General features: G+C 47.6%; 1 protein-coding gene across 1 annotated transcript in view; it reads right to left on the reverse strand.

Moving 5' to 3' along the window:
• Positions 1 to 18076, reverse strand: part of PSTPIP2 (proline-serine-threonine phosphatase interacting protein 2) — a 64677-nt gene extending 46601 nt beyond the window's left edge. The window contains exon 1 of the mRNA XM_046025555.1: positions 17735 to 18076. Within this exon, the coding sequence (XP_045881511.1) occupies positions 17735 to 17767 (33 nt within the window). The 5' untranslated portion in view covers positions 17768 to 18076. The remainder of the gene's footprint in view (positions 1 to 17734) is intronic.
• Positions 18077 to 19197: the final 1121 nt, after the last annotated feature.

Raw genomic sequence — 19197 nt, forward strand, 5'->3', positions numbered from 1 at the left:
CCCCATGTTGGGTGTGGAAATTATTTAAAAATAAAATCTTAAGGGGCACCTGTGTGGCTCAGTTGGTTAAGTGTCCATGTCTTGATTTAGGCTCAGGTCATGAGCTCAGGGTCATGAGACCAGGCCTCACATCAGGCTCCAAGCTGGGCGTGGAGCCTGCTTGGGATTCTCTCTCTCCCTCTGTCCCTCCTCCCCTCTAAAAAATGAATTAGTTAAATATATATATATATATATATATATAGAGAGAGAGAGAGAGAGAGAGAGAGAGAGGAAGATCTTATTTAGTTGAGAGACAGAGAGAGAGAAAGCGCAAGGATGCAGTGGGGTTGCGGCGGTAGAGGCAGAGGGAGATGGAGAAGCAGGGAATCCTAAGGAGACTTCTCCCTGAGTGCACAGCCCCATGTAAGATTGAGCCCTCTCAATCTTACAACCCATGAGATCATGACTGAAATCACAAGTTGGACACTTAACTGACTGGGCCACCAAGGCACCCCAGTAAATAAAGTCTTAAAATATATATGTATGTATGTGTATGTACACACACACACACACACACACACACACACACACACTACTTTGAAGTATTATTTATCTTAATTACTGAAGGTTTTCTGGACCTTTGGGGTGCATTCTTTCAAATTTGATTCCCAAGGCAAGCATCTTAATCAAGTGCTGGCCTTGCCTTCCTCCCTCCCTCCATGAAGGACCTCCACTGGTCACATTAAGGTCCCAATGACTTAACCACTACCTATCGTGGGAAGGGGCACTTAAAACTTTTTGATTTACAGAATATCTGGTTATTCTACAATGAACATATTAGCAAGAAAGAAAACCAAACCAGAGATAACCTTGAAGAACAGAGATCACTTCCATTTATATGCTTTCAATGTTGAGTTGGGGAGAGGGACAGATTTATGTTCACTGTTCCCGATCATAATCATTAACAACCTTCTTCAACAGGAATGTGGACAAGCTATATGAGTACACATGTATGGGATCAGGTACAACTGGAAAATCCTCTAGAAAGTAACTCAACAATTTACCCCTGGAAGTTGGGATCTGAGATGCTGAAGGAGGGACTTTGATAGTCTCGTTTTGTTTTTTTTTTAACTACGCAGTTGACCTTGAACAACAAGGGTGTCAGGAGTGATGACACCCCCCAACCTCCTAACTGCCCCATTCCCCACCCCATATAGTTGAAAATCCAAATATCACTTTTGATTCCCCCCAATTTTAACATCTAATAGACTACTGTTGACCAGAAGTCTCACCAACAATATAAACAGTCAATTAACACATATTTTCTATATGTATTATATGGACTGTATTCTTACCATAAAGTAAGCTGGAGAAAAGAAAATGTTATTAAAGAAAGTCATAAGGATTGGGGTGCCTGGGTGGCTCAGTGGGTTAAAGCCTCTGCCTTCGGCTCAGGTCATGATCCCAGGGTCCTGGGATAGAGCCCCGAGTCGGGCTCTCTGCTCAGCAGGGAGCCTGCTTCTCCCTCTCTCTGTCTGCCTCTCTGCCTACTTGTGATCTCTGTCTCTCAAATAAATAAATAAAAATCTTAAAAAAAAAGAAAGTCATAAGGAAGAAAAAGAAAATCATAAGGAAGAGAAAATACATTTACAGTACTGCACTATGAAAAATCTGTGTATAAAGGGACCAGCAGAGTGGAAACACTTGTTGTTTAAGGGTCAACAGACACAGACCTGTAATGGTTTTCCTATCTCGCAATGAGCATGTGTTACATTCCTAATTCTTTAAAGTACCAATAAAAATGAAAAATAAATGGCCCATCATACCCATAAGTGGTTCTCTCTGCTTACAGGCCAGGTGGTAAGGAGAGGTCTAGATGGAGAGGTCACTGTGAAGAGGCTGGTCCTTTCGCCAGTATATATGGGAGTAGGTACTCTAATTCCCACCCAGCTGGAGGGGCCCCTCATGCCCTAAGGGAAAAGCCTCAGCTTTGGCACAAATAGGTGGCCAGGTTCCCTCCCCACAAGCTGGTCATGTATCTCTGAGTTTTTAAATTTTTTTTTTTTTTTTGTAAGTAGACTCCATGCCCAGCGTGGAGCCCAACATGGGGCTTGAACTCCCAACCCCGAGATCAAGACCTGAGCCAAAATCAAGAGTCAGATGCTTAACTGACTGACCTGCCCAGGTGTCCCTGGCACTTTGATCCTGTGATCTGAACAGCTGTACTTGTTTGTTTGTTTGTTTTTAAGATTTTATTTATTTATTTGACAGAGATCACAAGTAGGCAGAGAGGCAGGCAGAGAGAGAGGAGGAAGCAGACTCCCCGATGAGTGGAGAGCCCACTGCAGGTCTTGATCCCAGGACCCTGGGATCACGGACTCGTGCGGAAGGCAAAGGCTTTAACTTACTGAGCCACCCAGATGACCTGTACTTGTTTTCCTTTAAATACTTTTTTTAAACCCTTTCAGTTATTTTAAAAGTTACACTTATTTTATGGTAGAAAAATGGGAAAGTACAGATAAGCAAAAAGAAAATAATTATGCTTTTCATACCATATGAAATCCCAGAAAAAAAGAACAGCTGACATTTTGCCACACACCCCCCAGGCACTTTCCTATACACATGTGATAAAGTCTTCATATTGTTTTTTAAATGCAAATGAGGAGGGCGTCTGGGTGGCGCGGTTGGTTGAGCCACCGCCTTTGGCTCAGGTCTTGATCCTGGAGTCCCAGAATCGAGTTCCGCATCAGGCAGGGAGCCTGCTTCTCTCTCCGTCTCTGCCTGCCACTCTGCTGGCTTGCGCTCTCTCTCTCATTCTCGCTCTCAAATAAATAAAATCTTTATGAAATAAAATACAAATGAGGAGGGGGAGCCTGGGTGGCTCAGTGGGTTAAAGCCCCTGCCTTTGGCTCAGGTCATGATCCTAGGGTCCTGGGATCGAGCCCCCAAGACAGATCTCTGCTTGGCGGGAGCCTGCTTCCCGCCCCCATCTGCCTGCCTCTCTGCCTCCTTGAGATCTGTCTCTGTGTCAAATAAAGTCTTTCAAAAAAAAATGAGGAGGTCTTATTTTACAAATCGGAAGTAACTTTTTTTTAAATTTAGTATATTATAAATACTTTTCCTGCTGCTTGTTTTTAATGCCAATTATTAGGGATTAGGGACTGCATTTCACTTATTCTAACAATTCTTTTTATTTTTTAAAGTTACTTCCACTCATCTTTTTCAGTCATTATCTCAGTTTTAAAAATTAACCGAACCACACAAAAACCACCACAGTCCTGGCATACGAGTGTTATTACTGACAGCTACAACTCTTTAACACCGCTCTACTCTATTTTATCATCTGAAACACAGCATGGTCCCAGTTCTAGGTCAGCCAGATAGTACTGTCCTCCCTGCAAAACAGGAAGCTCAAGCCCAGAGTGGTTAGCTGGGTGGCTTTGGGCAAGTCCCCCACTTCGACCGAGGCAAAGTGGGGTGTGGATTGCAAGTGATACACAGCCATGGGTGGGAGGACTGCGGCTGCCCTTAGCTGGTGGCCTGCATCTCCCCACTTCCTGTTCTCACCCAAGCCAACCACAATTCCATCTGAATAGCTGCAGTCTTGTACGCTCAGCCTCTCTTGGACTCCTGCTTTTCCTAGGCTTCCGGGTTCCCCATGTGAAACCTTGTCCACAGGACTCATTTCTTTGCCCTGGAGAGCAGACAGGTTCTAGCTTGCTAAATCCTTGGGCCCTGGGGTCTTGCAGGTTAGTTTCTGCAGAAAGAGCCATGTGGCTCAATGGCAGGTGCCTTGACTGGCATCATGTTGGCTCCTTTTGGCTCCTGGGAGGAACACCATCAACTCTCGTACACACACTCTCCACCTACGTTGTCCAGGAAAAGGGCCATACCGGCAGGGGTCAGCCAGGGAGTAACCTGCTGGCCAAGACAGTGACCCTGAGCAATGGCTGGTCAGAATCAAAGCCAACAACTCTTCTGGCAGGAACACCATGGAAATCCTGATGAAACCGGTCAGGAGGTACGAACATAGGACAGGTGGACAAAGAAGCCTGGAGCTGGGGACAACCCATAGGACTGGTCAACTGTCTAGATCTCCAGATCTGGCCATTAGCAAAAGAGCCAACAAAGGCCTAAGGAAATACTTTTTCTTCCAGAGAGCTAAGGTCTTTTCAGAGCCCTTGTTCAGGACCTGACTGTCTCAGAAGGGAGAAAGCTTAGTGTCCGTATTTGATAAATAGGAATATATCCTCAGAGCAGATTCCAAGAGGCAGGGAAACCAAGGCTTGGAGCAGTAAAGAACTATCATAGTTCTAGAGTTTTCTGACATCTGTAGCCCTTTATAATGTGTCACTTCAGTTCACATTGGGGTAGAATCAAATCAGTACTGCAGGACGAGAGCGGAGAGGAAAGACCTCATTTGACTGTGGTGAGGAAAAGACCCCAGTGTTTCAGCGTGTATCCCTCACCCAACACAACTAAGCCCAAAACCAGGCTCTAGCCCCTCCAAGGGGACCAGACTATTAACTCTTCTCACTCAAGACAGGACCTGCAGTAGATGTGGAGTCTGAGTCCCGTCCCCTAAGCACGTTATTCAAGTATTCCTTCCAGCCTCCTTCCAAGCCTCACCCTCCCTTGAGGCGTTCTGGAAACAAATTTCCCCATCTTATCGCATGCCCAATGCTAGCTTAGCACTTTTTAGGGACTGGTGCCCCACAGCACCCACTACTCAGCTGGGGGGCCCCATAATCCTCTCCTGCTACCTACACCCATTAGCCTGAGCAAAGCCTGAGTATTTCCAGCCTATTTCCAATCAGGGTCATAGATGTATGTTTGCCCCTCAAGGAGAGCACAAGCCCACCGAGGGCAGGGCTCATTCTCCTCCTGACTTTCGAGGTCACCAGGAGAAGTGTGTAAACTTGGTGTGTAATAGATGGAATCACCAAAGATTAGCTCAACACACCAGACTGTATACGGCGTCTGCAAGATGCATACACATTTTAAGTATAATTAATCATTTCACAGATGAGGACATTAAGTGGAGTGATTTGAACAAGGGCACATCCCTCAGCTTAAAGGGAGCAGAGCTGGGAGTGCAGCCCAGGAACGCCCAACACAGAAGCTCAAGGGCCTGAGGACTGCCCATCCCTACCACACGCTGTAATTACTGGATGCTAGAACTTGCGAATTACATACACAACACATGTATGTGTACGTCCATATGCAGACACGAGAACGTGCATCCAAATATTCGTAGTAAATGGCAAATATCCTTACCTTTCTTCAGACTCACGTGGATTCATAAGTAGCACATGGGAAGAAACAAAACCATGTGTAAAAGAGGAAACAGAACAAGAAAATAAACAAATGTTCCCACTCCCTGGTGATAAAAACACAAATGTAAGTTTAATGAGGCACCTGTTTTTGCTTATTTAATGGGCCGCGAAGAAACCACACCCGCCATTCGGATGTATGAAACCGGTCCCTTCGGATAGTGCTGGGAACCCTGAGACTACGTCTGCCTTCTAGGAAATCCCTATATACATATGCCAAAAGTTTTTAAATGAATGCTTTTCTCAGTCACTCAACACACAGGCCTGTGAATCTGAGCTAGGGAAACTGGGGAGCCCCGTTTTTAGAAAGGTTCCCTCTTCGCTGTTTGTCTGCGAGGTCCCGTTCACTCACACTCTGTATTTCACCTTACATCTGAATCAAGGAGCTCTGTCCCCACTCCAAGAGCGAAGCAGGAGAGTGAATCATTCTCGGAGCCTCCAAACCCTGACAACGTCTAAAAAGAACCGAATCCCCAACATGTTGCTGGACACTAGACTCAAACAAACCTCGGCCGGTGCTGATACCAATACCCCACCTTCAGCGATCTGCGAAATGACACCTCTTATTCACCTGACATCGCCTTGAAGTGGACCCTTCCCTGGACTCCTGAAGGAACACACACCCTGGACCCCTTGCCAGTGTAAACCCCTGACCCCAAGCAACAGAGAGACTCCCTCTCCTTCCCTGTCCGAGTCTCCCAGACGTTCCATCTGTGATACGGCATCACTTAACGCTATTCAATAAACTCTGCTTTCACTTCCTCCTGGCTCGTGTTTGATTTCTTTTTATTTCGTTGTTCTAAAGTTTATTTTTATTTATTTATTTAGTAATCTCTGCACACCACATGGGGCTCAAAGCCTCAACCCTGAGATCAAGAGTTGCCTGCCCTTCTGACAGAGCCAGCCAGGCGCCCCTTGTGTTTCATTTCTATCCTGCTCAAAGCCAGTGACCCTCTCTGGATTGTCGGATCGGGCCTGCCTACATCAAAGCCATTATGTACCTGGCACTGAACCAGGTACTGCTGGACCAAGCAGGCAGGAGTGTGGGTCCTGACACATCAGTGACCATGCCAGCTCTGGAATGACCGGCTGGGGACTCCATATATGTGACGTAGTAATAAACACTATCCCTGTCGAGGCCACTGTTGTTCTGGGTTTTCTGTTACTTATGACCAAGTCCAATCTTTTTTAGACTGAAGATAAATGAGCTTTCACCAGCTGGTGTCTGGCTTTTTCTTTTAAGATTTTATTTTACTTATTGTCAGAGAGCTAGAGAGAGAGAGAGCACAAGCAGGAGGAGCGGCAGGCAGAGGGAGAAGCAGGCTCCACACTGAGTAGTGAGCCCGATGTGGGACTCGATCCCAGAACCTTGGGATCATGACCTGGGCCGAAGGCAGATGCTTAACTATCTGAGCCCCCCAGGCGACCCTGGTGTGGGGCTTCATAATGGAACAGGAAGCAAGATCATCAAAGCAGAGTAAACGTACAGGAAGGAAGTGGAGGTCTAAGCAGCGTGGAAAAGGTATGATGTCATCACCATGGAAAGACAGAGAGTGATCTCATCAAAGAAACATAGTAAAACAGCTGGGCAGTGACAAGTTCCTTCTTGAGTCTCCAGAAACAGGTATTTAAAGAAGCCAATTTTTAAATGCCCTAAATGAATGAAGATGTACAGCATGACATTATTTATTATAGAAAACTTTGGAAATTATATAAATGTCAAACAGCAAGAGGCTTACATCACTTATAGTATTTTTAAATGATTGTGAGGAAGAGTAGATAGCAATAGATAACATATACTTTACTATCGTATTTATATTTTATTTATTATATAGAAACAGTAGAATACAAAATAGTACATACACTAGGATCACAATTACGTGTGGAAGAAAAAAATTGGGAGAAGTACCAAATTACTAACAATATATTTTTAATTTCCTTGACTTTATTATGTTAGTATTAAAATCTATTATTTTTAAATAGCATGTAAGACTCATCTCATTGAGTAGAGAATAGTCTCGAAAAAGTAAGATGTCTCATGTCTCTCTGTGACCCACAGATGCCACAGTATTGCTACTGAAGACTTTGAAAACAGTTCCTGAGTTGAGCGGCCTGAGACAGCATGATGACTCGGGAAGAACGTTCCTCTCTCTAACCAGTGCTGGATTTTCTCTCCTGATCACAGGGACTCTGATCAGGTGGTCAGCACCCAGAGTGTGGACCCTGCTCTGTATGTGGGTCTTGTGCCTCTCCCTGGACATGCGGCTCCCAGCAGGGCCAGAGCCCATCCTTGACGACGAGCTCACTCTCTCAAGCACAAGACGACCAGCCGCTCACAGTGGAACAAGCTCTGCAGAAGCCCAGAAGGACACTTCCCCCTAACGGGAATGTGAAGACAGAACACTTCACTGGCTTGGGTAAGTACCCTCCATTTCCTGCCACGTATGTTTCTCTGCTCATTTCCTTTGTTCATTTGCTCACTCTGATATTTGATGAGTGTCTGCTACAAGCCAGGCACCATCCTAGGTATGAACAAGTTAGACGCACCTCATGGGGCTTACAGTCATGGGAATTAGACACTAAAGAGCTAAGTACAGTATTGTGAATTGCCTTATGGATGCAGAACACCATAGGAACGGTCAGTTAGTGTCGAGTGAGTTGGCTCGTTGGAAACCGTAATCATCATTTGGTAACTGACCTACGAGTGCCACACTAGAGTAGGGAAGCAGGGGAAGGCAGGTGATCAGAGCAGAGAGGCAGGCTGGGCTGGGTCTGGCAGAACCATGTAAGCCATGGTCAGACTTTTAGGCTCCAAGTGCCACGAGAGACCACTGGAGGTGTTCAAGCAGGGGAAGGATGCGAACTCATATATGTTTTCGAGAGCTCTCTAAGTGACTAGGCTCTGGAAAACAGTGGCTCCAACTCAAGAGGGCATTGAAGGGAAGCCCAAGATGATAGCTGTGCAGCAGGCCTGACTGAAATGGAGGACAGAGGGCTCCAAAAAGGGGGTCTCCAGAGGAGGATGGGCGGGAAGAGGATTTTTAAAAATACCTAGAATGCTGGAGCATTTTTTAAAAAGAGTCTCTGATAAAGGTGAGTAATTTGCAGAAACAGAAAAAACTCAGCCTAAAATTCATATGGAATCTCAAAGGACCCTGAATAGCTAACACCATCTTGAAAACCAAGAACAAAACTAGAGGACTCACACTTCTTGAATTCAAAACTTACTACAGAACCACAGTAATCAAAACAGTGCAGTACTGGCATAAAGACGGACCATGGGATAGAGTGGAAAGCCCAGAAATAAACTGTTGCTTACACAAATTACTTTTGACAAGGGTGCCCAGACCATTCAATGGGAAAAGGACAGTCTTTCCAACAAATGGTGCTGGGAAAACTGGATATCCACATGCAAAAGAATGAAGTTGGATATTTCCTTAACACCAAATACAAAAATTAACTCAATACGGACCAAGGACCTAAATGTAAGACCTAAACCAATGAAACTCTTAGGAGAAAACATAGGGCAAAAACTTCACAACACCAGATTTGGCAATAACTTCTTGGATATGACACCAAAAGCAAAGGTAACAAAAGGGAACACAGACAAACAGAACTTCATGAATACTTAAAAATTGTGTGTGTCAAAAGACACTAAGAGCAAAGAAAAAAGCAACCACAGAATGGGAGAAATAGTTGCAAATTATATATCTGATAAAGTGTTCATAGCCAGAATATATAGAGATAACTCTTTTTTTTTTAAGATTTTATTTATTTATTTGACAGACAGAGATTACAAGTAGGCAGAGAGGCAGGCAGAGAGAGAGGAGGAAGCAGGCTCTCCACAGAGCAGAGAGCCCGATGCGGGGCTCGATCCCAGGAGGCCGGGATCATGACCTGAGCTGAAGGCAGAGGCTTTAACCCACTGAGCCACCCAGGCGCTCCCTAGAGATAACTCTTAACAGCAAAAAAATAAACAGTCTGATTCAAAAGTGAGCAGAGGACTTGAATAGACATTTCTCTAAATACACATGAACGGCCAACAAGCAAACAAAAAGATGTTCGATTTCACTAACCACTAGGGAAATACAAAAGAAACTACAATACCATCTGGTACCCTTAGGATGGCTATTACTAAAACAAACAAAGAAAAACAAAAAACTAGAAAGCAGCAAAGTGTTGATGAGAATGTGGAGAAACTGGAACCCTTCTACACCGCTTGCAGGAACGCAGCCACTAGCAGCAATATATGGCAGCTCCTCAAAATTAAAAATAGAGTTACCATATGATCTAGCAATTAAACTTCTGAGCACATTCCCAAAAGAACTGAAAGCAGGATCTTGAAAAAACATATTTTTTAAAGATTTTATTTATTTATTTATTTGAGAGAGAGAGAGAGAGAGAACATGTGAGCATCAGTGGGGAGAGGGGACAAGAGAGAGGCGGAGAGAATCTCAAGCAGACTCTGTGCTCGGTGTGGAGCAGGACACTAGGCTTGATTTCATGACTTTGAGATCATGACTTCATGACCTGAGTAGAAATAAAGTCAATCGCTTAACTGAGTCACCCAGGTTTCCCAGTCTATTTGTTTTGTTTTGTTTTTAAGATTTTTATTTTTTTATTTATTTGACAAAGAGAGACACAGGAGGAGAGGGAACACAAGCAGGGGGAATGTAAGAGAGGGAAGCAGTCTTCCTGCAGAGCAGGGAGCCTGATGTGGGACTCCATCCCAGGACTGTGGACTCATGACCTGAGCTGAAGGCAGACACTTAACAACTGAGCCGTTCGGGCGCCCTCAGGCTCCCCAGTCTTGAAGAAATATTTGTAACCCTGTGTTCATGCCAGCATTATTCCCAAGTACTAAAATGTGGAAGAAACACAAGTATCGGTCTACAGATGCAAAGATAAGCAACATATGCTCTATACACATAACAGAATATTATTCTGCCTTCAAAAGTTAGGAGATTCTGATATATGTTACAACACGGATAAACCTTGAGGACTAAGTTAGGCTAAGTGAAATAAGCCAGTCATAAAAAGGCAAATACTGTATGATTCCATTTATCTGAGGTACTTATGGGCTCCTGGGTGGACAGTAGGTTAACTGTCACCTTCCGCTCAGGTCATGATCCTGGAGTCCCAGGGCTCCGCGGGGAGTCAGCTTCTCCCTCTGACCCTCCCCTTCTCATGCTCACTCTCTTTCATTCTCTCTCTCTCAAATAAATAAATAACATCTTTTTTAAAGGGGCACCTGGGTGGCTCAATGGGTTAAGCTTCTGCCTTCGGCTCGGGTCATGATCTCGGGGTCCTGGGATCGAGCCCTGCATCGGGCTCTCTGCTCAGCAGGGAGCCTGCTTCCCCCTCTCTCTCTGCCTGCCTCTCTGCCTACTTGTGATCTGTCAAATAAATAAATAAAATCTTAAAAAAAAAATCTTTTTAAAAAATCTGTTAAAAAAAAAAACAGAGTGATAAGTATACTGCTAGAAACCTGCAATTGACTTTCAGAAAGTCTCCTAACCAAGATCTAGAAGCAGAAGCAGAGATCAATACAAAGTCCCGGGGTGGGCTCAAGGGCACATCACCCCACCCACCTCCTCAAGCCCCCGGGGTATAACAAGTAGTTTTGTGTGAATGTGGTTCATTTTGTGAACTTTGTGGGTGTGAGGCAGGGGCCAGCCTTCTGCTGCCATTACAACTTTTCATGTTTTTTTTTTTCTCTCACTGCTAAAATATAGTTGTAAAAATGGTGATGTCATTGAGGCAGGTGGAAATTTTAGTATCATCCTTGAGAGTTTATAAAAGTGCTTGAAACCTTAATCCACTTCCATAAATAGTAATATGTATGAAGAATGAACAGTCATCTGTGAAAAAAAAATTTATGATCCTTATAGCCTTTTTTTAAGAATAGTGAATAACTAGAGCATTTAAATATCTAAGAATACTCTTTTGTTTTACTTTCAAAAATAGTTAGCTGTGATCATTTGTTTAAAAAAAGTCTTCAACTGGTTTCTGATCTATTATTACAATCCCATTACAATCCCATGTGACCTGGTCAAGGCTAATGAAACAGCCATATTTGAACAGTGAGTTTTGAGGCTAGGTCAAAGTTCCCAAAGATAGAAAACGAAGAATATTATGGATTTGTGCACTGGGCCTTAAGAGCCCTGTGCTGTCCTGAGCCTCCTTACACATACAAGTAGTACAAACAGTTTAAGACAGGGGTATTAGGGCCCGCTGGGGAAACATTTTCCTGTTCTCATGAAGAAAAACCTCTACCAGATATTTTGAAACCTCTTACTGACCCTTGGCTAATCTACAGCCCAAAATGCAATGTAAGGTAGAGCTAATCCCAGAAAGCTGGTTTAAACAAACAGCTACCAGTCTACGGTATCTTTGAGAAGTCTGATTTTCCTGCTTTGCTCACACACATACTGTTTGGGAAACAGCCCGTGACTCTGAGGCAAATGATGAAGCCGCTGTTGGGAGGTTGTAAGGTTCACGGCAGCTTTATGAACACTGGTATTGAAAATATCCCGTATTGGGGCGCTTGGATGGCTCAGTCAGTTAAGTGTCTGCCTTCAGCTCAGGTAATGATCCCAGGGTCCTGGAAGGCTTCCTGCTTGGCAGGAAGTCTGCTTCTCTCTCTGCCTTTCCCTTAGCCTGTGCTCGCTCGCGCGCTCTCTCTCTTGCTCAAATAAATAAATAAAATATTTTTTTATTTGAGAGAAAGAGAGAGTAAGCACAAACAGAGGATGGACAGAGAGAGAAGCAGACTCCCCGCTGAGCAGGGGGCTCCATCCCAGGATCCTAGCATCATGACCTGAGCCGAAGGCAGACGCTTAACCGACTGAGCCACCCAGGTGCCCCTAAATAAATAAAACCTTTTTTTTTAATTGTTTAAAAGATGAAAGAGCTAAATCCTCGAATAGAGCAGTAGGTCAATAGATAATTTTACAAGAAAAGGCAGTATAATCATATTCTTTTTTTAAAGTGGTGGTAACTAGCAGGAGGGTATGAGTTTCTGTATAATGATGTTGAGAAAAGCAGGAATTTTTTAATTTTTCTTAAGCATAGGTCCCATGCCTCTCATTAAATTTGTAAGAAAATAAAACAAGGAAAAAGGGTTTTGATAATTATTTTTAAAAATGGGTCCCACTCGCTGCTCTAGGAAGAACAAATTGAAAAAGAGTGACTGTCAATAATTTTACCTTGCCTCTGGCCACACGGCAAAACAATACAAAATAGCCCTGTGATGTGCTTCTAGGGACCAGTTTCCAAGAGAGAGTATTAAAGACTTGAGCGCTGCCTAAACATTGTATAAACTAGCACATGGCATCAGCATGAAGGGTCTATGTGATAACGTGCCTTCTTCTGTTTATTTAAGAGAGAAAAAAAAGCAGCTTATCATACAGCTGTAGGTCACTCTACAAAGAAAAGTCATCAAGCAAAGCCCAATATGGCACCTGCTTCATTCTGGTAGGGCCCGGGAATGACAAGATTCCACACTAGCCAAAGACATGGAGCAGAGGGACAGCCCTGGGTGCAGAGCAGGGCACTGAGCAAGTTCGAACACCCCGGAGACTTCCCCTGGTCACTCCACTGGCAGAACAGAGAGGCCCCACCTCCTGTGGGTACAGGACGGTGCAGGGGAGGGGCAGGACAGAGACTAGGAAGCTGGTCTAGACCAAGATCCTCAAGAATCAGGAAGCCCTTGTTAAAATAAGGATCTAGACAAAGCATACGGACAGGCTGGGCCTCACATCCCAGTGAGGAGCATGAGAATCTCCTGGGGTGCTGGAGGTCAGCTACCTCTTCAGAAACAGGCTCTACATCACCTGTGCGTGTCCACATCTGGAAGACATTGTCTGATCACGCCAGAGACTGGCAGGTGTCCTAATGTGTCCGAGCTGCTTCCCTGGAGTGTTGGAAACCACAACCATGGTCACTGTCCTATCCTGACAATGTAGCACCGATGTTCACATGCTAAATTACACAGCAGCACCTTACCACGTGGCCCCAAACCCGGCATGCACAGGGAAGGGTGGGAAAGAAGCCACACAGCCGCGCTTCCCATCAGGCCCACTCAGGGACCATCCTGGTTCTAAGGAACGCTGACTCTCCCCTCTCAAACAGAAAGTTTTCTTTAAATAAGTATTTCCGGGGCACCTGGTGGCTCAGTGAGTTAAGCACTGGCCTTGGGGTCAGGTCATGATCCCAAGGTCCTGGGGTGGAGCCCCGCATCAGGCTCTCTGCTCAGTGGGGAGCCCACTTCTCCCTCTGCTCCTCCTTCCCTTGTTCTTTCTCTCTGTGTCAAATAAATAAATAAAAATCTCTTTAAAAAAAAAATATATATATATATATATATATACATAAATAAATATTTCCATGGGGCATTTGAGTAAGAGTATGTATAAAGAATGTGTTGACTCGGTGCCTGGGTGGCTCAGTAGGCTAAGCCTCTGCCTTCGGCTCAGGTCATGGATCTCAGGGTCCTGGGATCGAGCCCCGCATCGGGCTCTCTGCTCAACAGGCAGCCTGCTTCCCTTTCTCTGTCTGCCTACTTGTGATCTCTGTCTGTCAAATAAATAAATAAAATCTTAAAAAAAAAAAAAGAATGTGCTGACTCATACCTTTTCTGGAGCATCTACTTAATTTGGCCAAGGGCTTTTCCACTTCCATGGAACATTCCTCTCTTGGGCGTGTGCCGGCCCCTTCCTGCTTGTACCCCTATCACTGCCTTGATTTGTCTGTCCCCTCTCTCCTCCTGCGTTCACAAAGGTATCTTTCCGGAGGCCTTTCTTGGGGACCTCATATCTTTTCATTCTTTCTCTTTGAGGGACTGTCACCCACTGCCTTTAATTGTCACCTCTGTGCTGATGGTAAGGTAATAGTAGCTGAGAACACAGGTGTTCACGATGTGCCATGCCCATGCCTGGCACCGTACTAAACTCTGAGGGAGTAGACGCTGCTAATGTCCCATTTTTATGGAAATGAGGAAGAAGGACAGAGGCTTGGTGGTGGGGTGGGAGGAGGGAGGTTGAAGTAAGCAGCCACCCAAAGTCACAGAGACCCAGTCACCCTAAGGAGCACAACCGGGATTCAAAACTGGCCAGTGAACCTCGGAGCCCCCACTGGTAACTGACGCCTTTCCATACTTCACACAGTTCTCTATATTCTCTCCTTCCCATGACCTTCCCAGACCACCAATCCTGGCATGGGGCTGGGGCAAGGGCTGGGCTTGGGGCTTCAGAATGCTGCTGGCCTTGGTCCTCACCATGGCTACACCTGTGGTTAGCTATTGTTAATACTGCCTCTGCCTCCTCCTCCTCCCTCTGTCCCCACAAACAAGTTCCTCCTCCTGACTTCCTACTTTCTGCAGCCCTTACCTCATTCTCCACTTCACATTACAGGGAGCCTCCTCTGAGCCTTCCTCTCCTCTCTAGTGCTCACCTTCAACTGGTTGTCTTGCCCTGTGGCTTTGATCTCCTCCGCCCTTGACTAGTTCTCCCTGATCTCCTCCTTTCCTCTCCCTATGGCCTCCACGCAGGAACAGACCCCTACTCCCAGCCCAGTTTCCTTGGCCTCTGCTGGACACTCCTTACCCCTACCCCTTCCTCTTCCACAAACTTGAGGCCAAAGCCTACCCTCCCTACCTTGCTTCCTCATGGAAATACACCTTCTAACCAAGGTGGTAACCCTTACGTTTGCAAAAGCCGCCTCAGTTAGAAATCCTCATATAGGGGCGCTTGGGTGGCTCAGTCGGTTATGCGTTTAGCTTCGGCTCAGGTCATGATCTCAGGGTCCTGGGATCCAGTTCCCGATCTGGGCTCCCCGCTGGCTGGGGTGTCTGCATCTCCCTCTCCCACTCCCCCTGCTCGTGCTCTCTCTCTCAAATGAATAAAATCATAAAAAAAAAAAAGAAATCCTTACACAGAAAAGGTATTTCTTAAATATTTAATAAATCCAGTCAACTGATACCCACTTGTGTTTCCAAAGTTTTCTACCATATCCAATCACAACCTTCTTGCCCTTGAAACATGCAAGTGATTCCACTCTGTGCTAACCACAGCCTGGCCTGGCCTACCCCGAGTGGGTGGAGGCCTCACAGATGCTTCTGAGGTCTCCAGCATGTTCCTTTCTGCCCCTCTGTCCCCAAGCCCGGACAACTGTCCCATCTGCCTGATTCCTGAGCATTCATATGCAAGGCCCTGCGGCAGCCCGGGGGGGCTCCACTGACAGTGACGCCCAGTGCCTGCCCTCTGGGAGCTCCTGACTGCAGCTGCAGGAGAGAGATATTCACACAAAGGGTCAAAAGGTGACCCACCACCTATCTCTGGCAATACCGAAGGAGCCCTTCAGACCGCAATGCTGGGACCATCTAGCTGAGCGCCAGCCTCACCAAGATATTCACGGAGCCCTTGGTCCACACAGAGTCCTGCTCCACTGTTTACCAGCCCCCGCAGCATGGCAATGTTGCTTAACCTCCCTGCCACACCATTTCCTCATCTGTAAGATGATGGTAAGCCAGCTACCTCTTAGGGTAGTTGTGAGGCTTAAATGAGGAGCATGTGTAAAGCCTTTAAAATGGTGTTAGCTGGGCAGTCAGTTGGCTCAGTCGGTTGGTTAAGCATCTGACTCTTGATTTTGGCTCAGGTCATGACCTCCCGGCCTTGAGACTGAACTCCCCAGGCGGCTCCCAGCTCAGCATGGAGTCTGCTGGAGGGTCTTTCCCTCTTCCTCTCCCCACCGGAGCACCCTCTCTCTTTCTTTCCCTCTCTCTCTCTCTCTCCCTCAAATAAATGTTAAAAAATAGATCTTTTTTATTAAAAGATGTAATTTATTTGTCAGAGGGAGAGAGAAAGAGCACAAGCAGGGGGAGCGGCAGGCAGAGGGAGAAGCAGGCCCCCTACTGAGCAAGGATCCTGATGTGGAACTCGATCCCAGGACCCTGGGATCATGACCTGAGCTGAAGGCAGATGCTTAACTGACTAAGCCACTCAGGCGCCCCTAAAAATAAATCTTAAAAAAAAAAAAAAAAAGAACGGTGTTAGTCACAGGCTGTGCACAGTAAAGTCAGCTATTATTTGATATAAAGTGTTACAGGAAATTAGAGATGAAGGACATCTTTGCAAAATCTCTCTCAGGATCTCAGATACCTTCTGAAAGTATTAGGCCAGCAGGGAAAAGGAGTATAAACAGAAAGTTCTCTCCCCCCTGACCTTCACCTCTAACTCCAAACCCAGACTTCCTTTCTGCATGCCCCACCCACCCACTCCTGCAAGCTGGTGTCAGTGGCTGGGAGCCCTCTGAGCCGGGAGGCTCCTGGTCTCACCCTGTCTCTGGCCCTTCTGCTTTACAGACACACTTGCTCAACCAACAACTCTTTGCTGAGGATCCGTCCTCCCCCAGCTTGATGGGGGGCAGTGGTGGGCTTGCAGTCCCCCAGTTCAAAACCATAAACTGACAAATTTAGGAAGGAATAGAACCTGTGGCACGTGAGCAAGCAATAGAGCCCCCTGGGCGCAATCAGGAAAGGCTTCCCTGAAGAGGTGACATTTAGGCTGATATCTGAAAATGGATGTCACACTTTGAGGCATGGGGAAGGCAGGTCTCTGCCCTAATTTTTCCCACCATGACAATGCCTGCAGTGGGACCTAAAAGTGGGCAGAGCCCCCGGGGAACTTCAAAAATTTCAGGAAACGGGGCCTGCCAGGGCAGGTTCTGAACCTGGTCAGTGAGGCCACAGCACCAGGCTTCATGCACTTTGGGGCGGGGGTTGTGCCAGGCAGCTGTGAAGCCAAATGCAAGGCAGCAGGGTCCCGGATAAGAGACTTTGAGATGTGCTGACTTCCTGCTCCTGCCTTAAAGGGATGAGGGCGGTTGCTCCTAATGAGGGGATACAGACTCTTGAGGGGCACCTGGGGAGCGACAGGACTAGGGGAAGAGGACTGGGGCAGGCGGACGCTGGATGCCGCCAGCAGCTCTGCGCCGGGACAAAGACCTGCGGAGCGGACTCCAGAAACAGGCGAAGCTTCTCGCAGGGAAAACCCTCTAGGGTCTCCAGGGGAAAAGCGGGCGCGAACGGGGCTGGGACAGACCGTTCGTGTCCGCGGACCTGGAGAAGGCAGTCCCCGGAGTCGGGGGTGGGGGGTGCCTGCCGCTGTCAGCGGGCGAGGCTCACCCAGGTCCCCCAGATCCGCACCTGGCGCAGCCTCGGGGACATCGGCGGCTCTCCCCGGACCGTCCGCTCCACGCCTGGGTCTCGGGATCCTCGGCCGGGAGATAGGGGCCCCGCGCCGCTGGGGCCCAGGGGGCAGGGGACCCGGAGACCCGACCCGGGGATTCAGGGGCGCGCGGCGGGCTGGGGGCCGGGCAGAGAGGGCACACGGCAGCGGACAGGTCCCCGGACGGCGCCGACTTACCCAGAAGTTCGCCTTGAACAGTGCGCCCGTCATGGCCGGTGCGCGTCGCTGGGGGCGAGCCGAGCGGAGCTGCTGGCGGGCGCGGGGTGACGGGACTGTGGCTGTCAGCTGTCCCACAGCCGGACTAGGGAGTCGCCCGGCCGCCCGGAGGCTGCTCCGGGTCCTAAACCACGCCCGATAGCGCCCGCCCAGGGCGCACAGCTCCTCCCGGACCGCCGCTCTGGAGTCCAGCGCCGACGCCCATGCCCACGCCCACGGAAAGCCCCGCGACCTCTGTGACCCTGGAATTGTCCCCTCGTTCAGGAAGCCTTCAAGGATTGCGAGGAACTGGGCCTGCCGACTTCCCGAACTTGACTCCCTTCCCGCCGACTTGCTCCCCCCTCCCCCGACCGAAATCCTCGAGGAGAAATCCGGGTTCAGCCTGATCAGAGGTCGCGTGGACCAGGTGTCAGCTCTGCAAAACTTGAAGACTGACCATACCAGCGGACGTTTCAGCCAATCCTGCGTACTACCCCAGAGGCTTTCGCTACAGATCAGCCCCTGGCCAGGTTTTCGTGTAAAAAGTCAAGGAAAGGTCATCGATACTATTAGCCCTTGACTCTAGGTCCCTTAAAGCGTCCTTCCAAGGCCTCCAAGAGCTCAGCTCCTCCCGACCTCCTCCCATTTCTCAAGACCCAAGACCCTTTTCCACCAATCCCACTCCAGTAGGAGCCCAGAGCCTTCTGCCTCCCCCTGCACTCTTCCACCCTTAGGACACACATAACCCCAGGGCAAGGCAGACCTTTCCCTGCTTTGAAGTACTGTGGTGCTCTGGGACAAAGGACTGCCCTCACCTACCTGCCCTGAGCCAAAACTGTGGCTCAGAGAAGCTGAATGACTTGCCCAAGATGCCAGGGTATTAACCAGGTGAAGAGCTGGATTAGAGTTCTGCCCTTCTCAACAGGGCCAGGGCCAAAGACAGATGTCACCCCTAGGGCAAATCCACCCTGGGCAAAGAGCAGTTGCTCAAGGAAGGGAAGACGAATATAAGGGTACCAAGACTGAGTGCTCATGGCCGCCTGCAACCACAGGCCTGGAGAGGCAAGCATTTGCCCCTTGGGTTGGTTCTACCTCTGCCCAGACATAGTGGAGGGCAATTATTGGGGTGATCTGAAGGATAGCTAAAAGATCCTGCCTGAAAATACCACACCCAGTCGCCCTAGGATGAAATCCCACCCACAGAGTCATCCACAACTAAGAAGATGAAGTGACTCCAGCCCTGGATGACACTGCAAGGGGCATGTGCCCAGCCATCTGGGTGTCCATCCCTTTGGAAAGCAGTGAGGTTAGGAGGAGGGGAAGCCTGGCAGCACCATCTGGAGGCAGGAGAGGCTATGGTGGGCACGAGGAGGAAGGATGAACTGCAGGAGAGGTAAGAAATACTTCAATTGAGGGTCTTGTCTTCAGCTCAGGTTGTGATCCCA

The sequence above is a fragment of the Meles meles genome, chromosome 12 (assembly GCF_922984935.1).
Source record: "Meles meles chromosome 12, mMelMel3.1 paternal haplotype, whole genome shotgun sequence".
NCBI lineage: Eukaryota > Metazoa > Chordata > Mammalia > Carnivora > Mustelidae > Meles > Meles meles.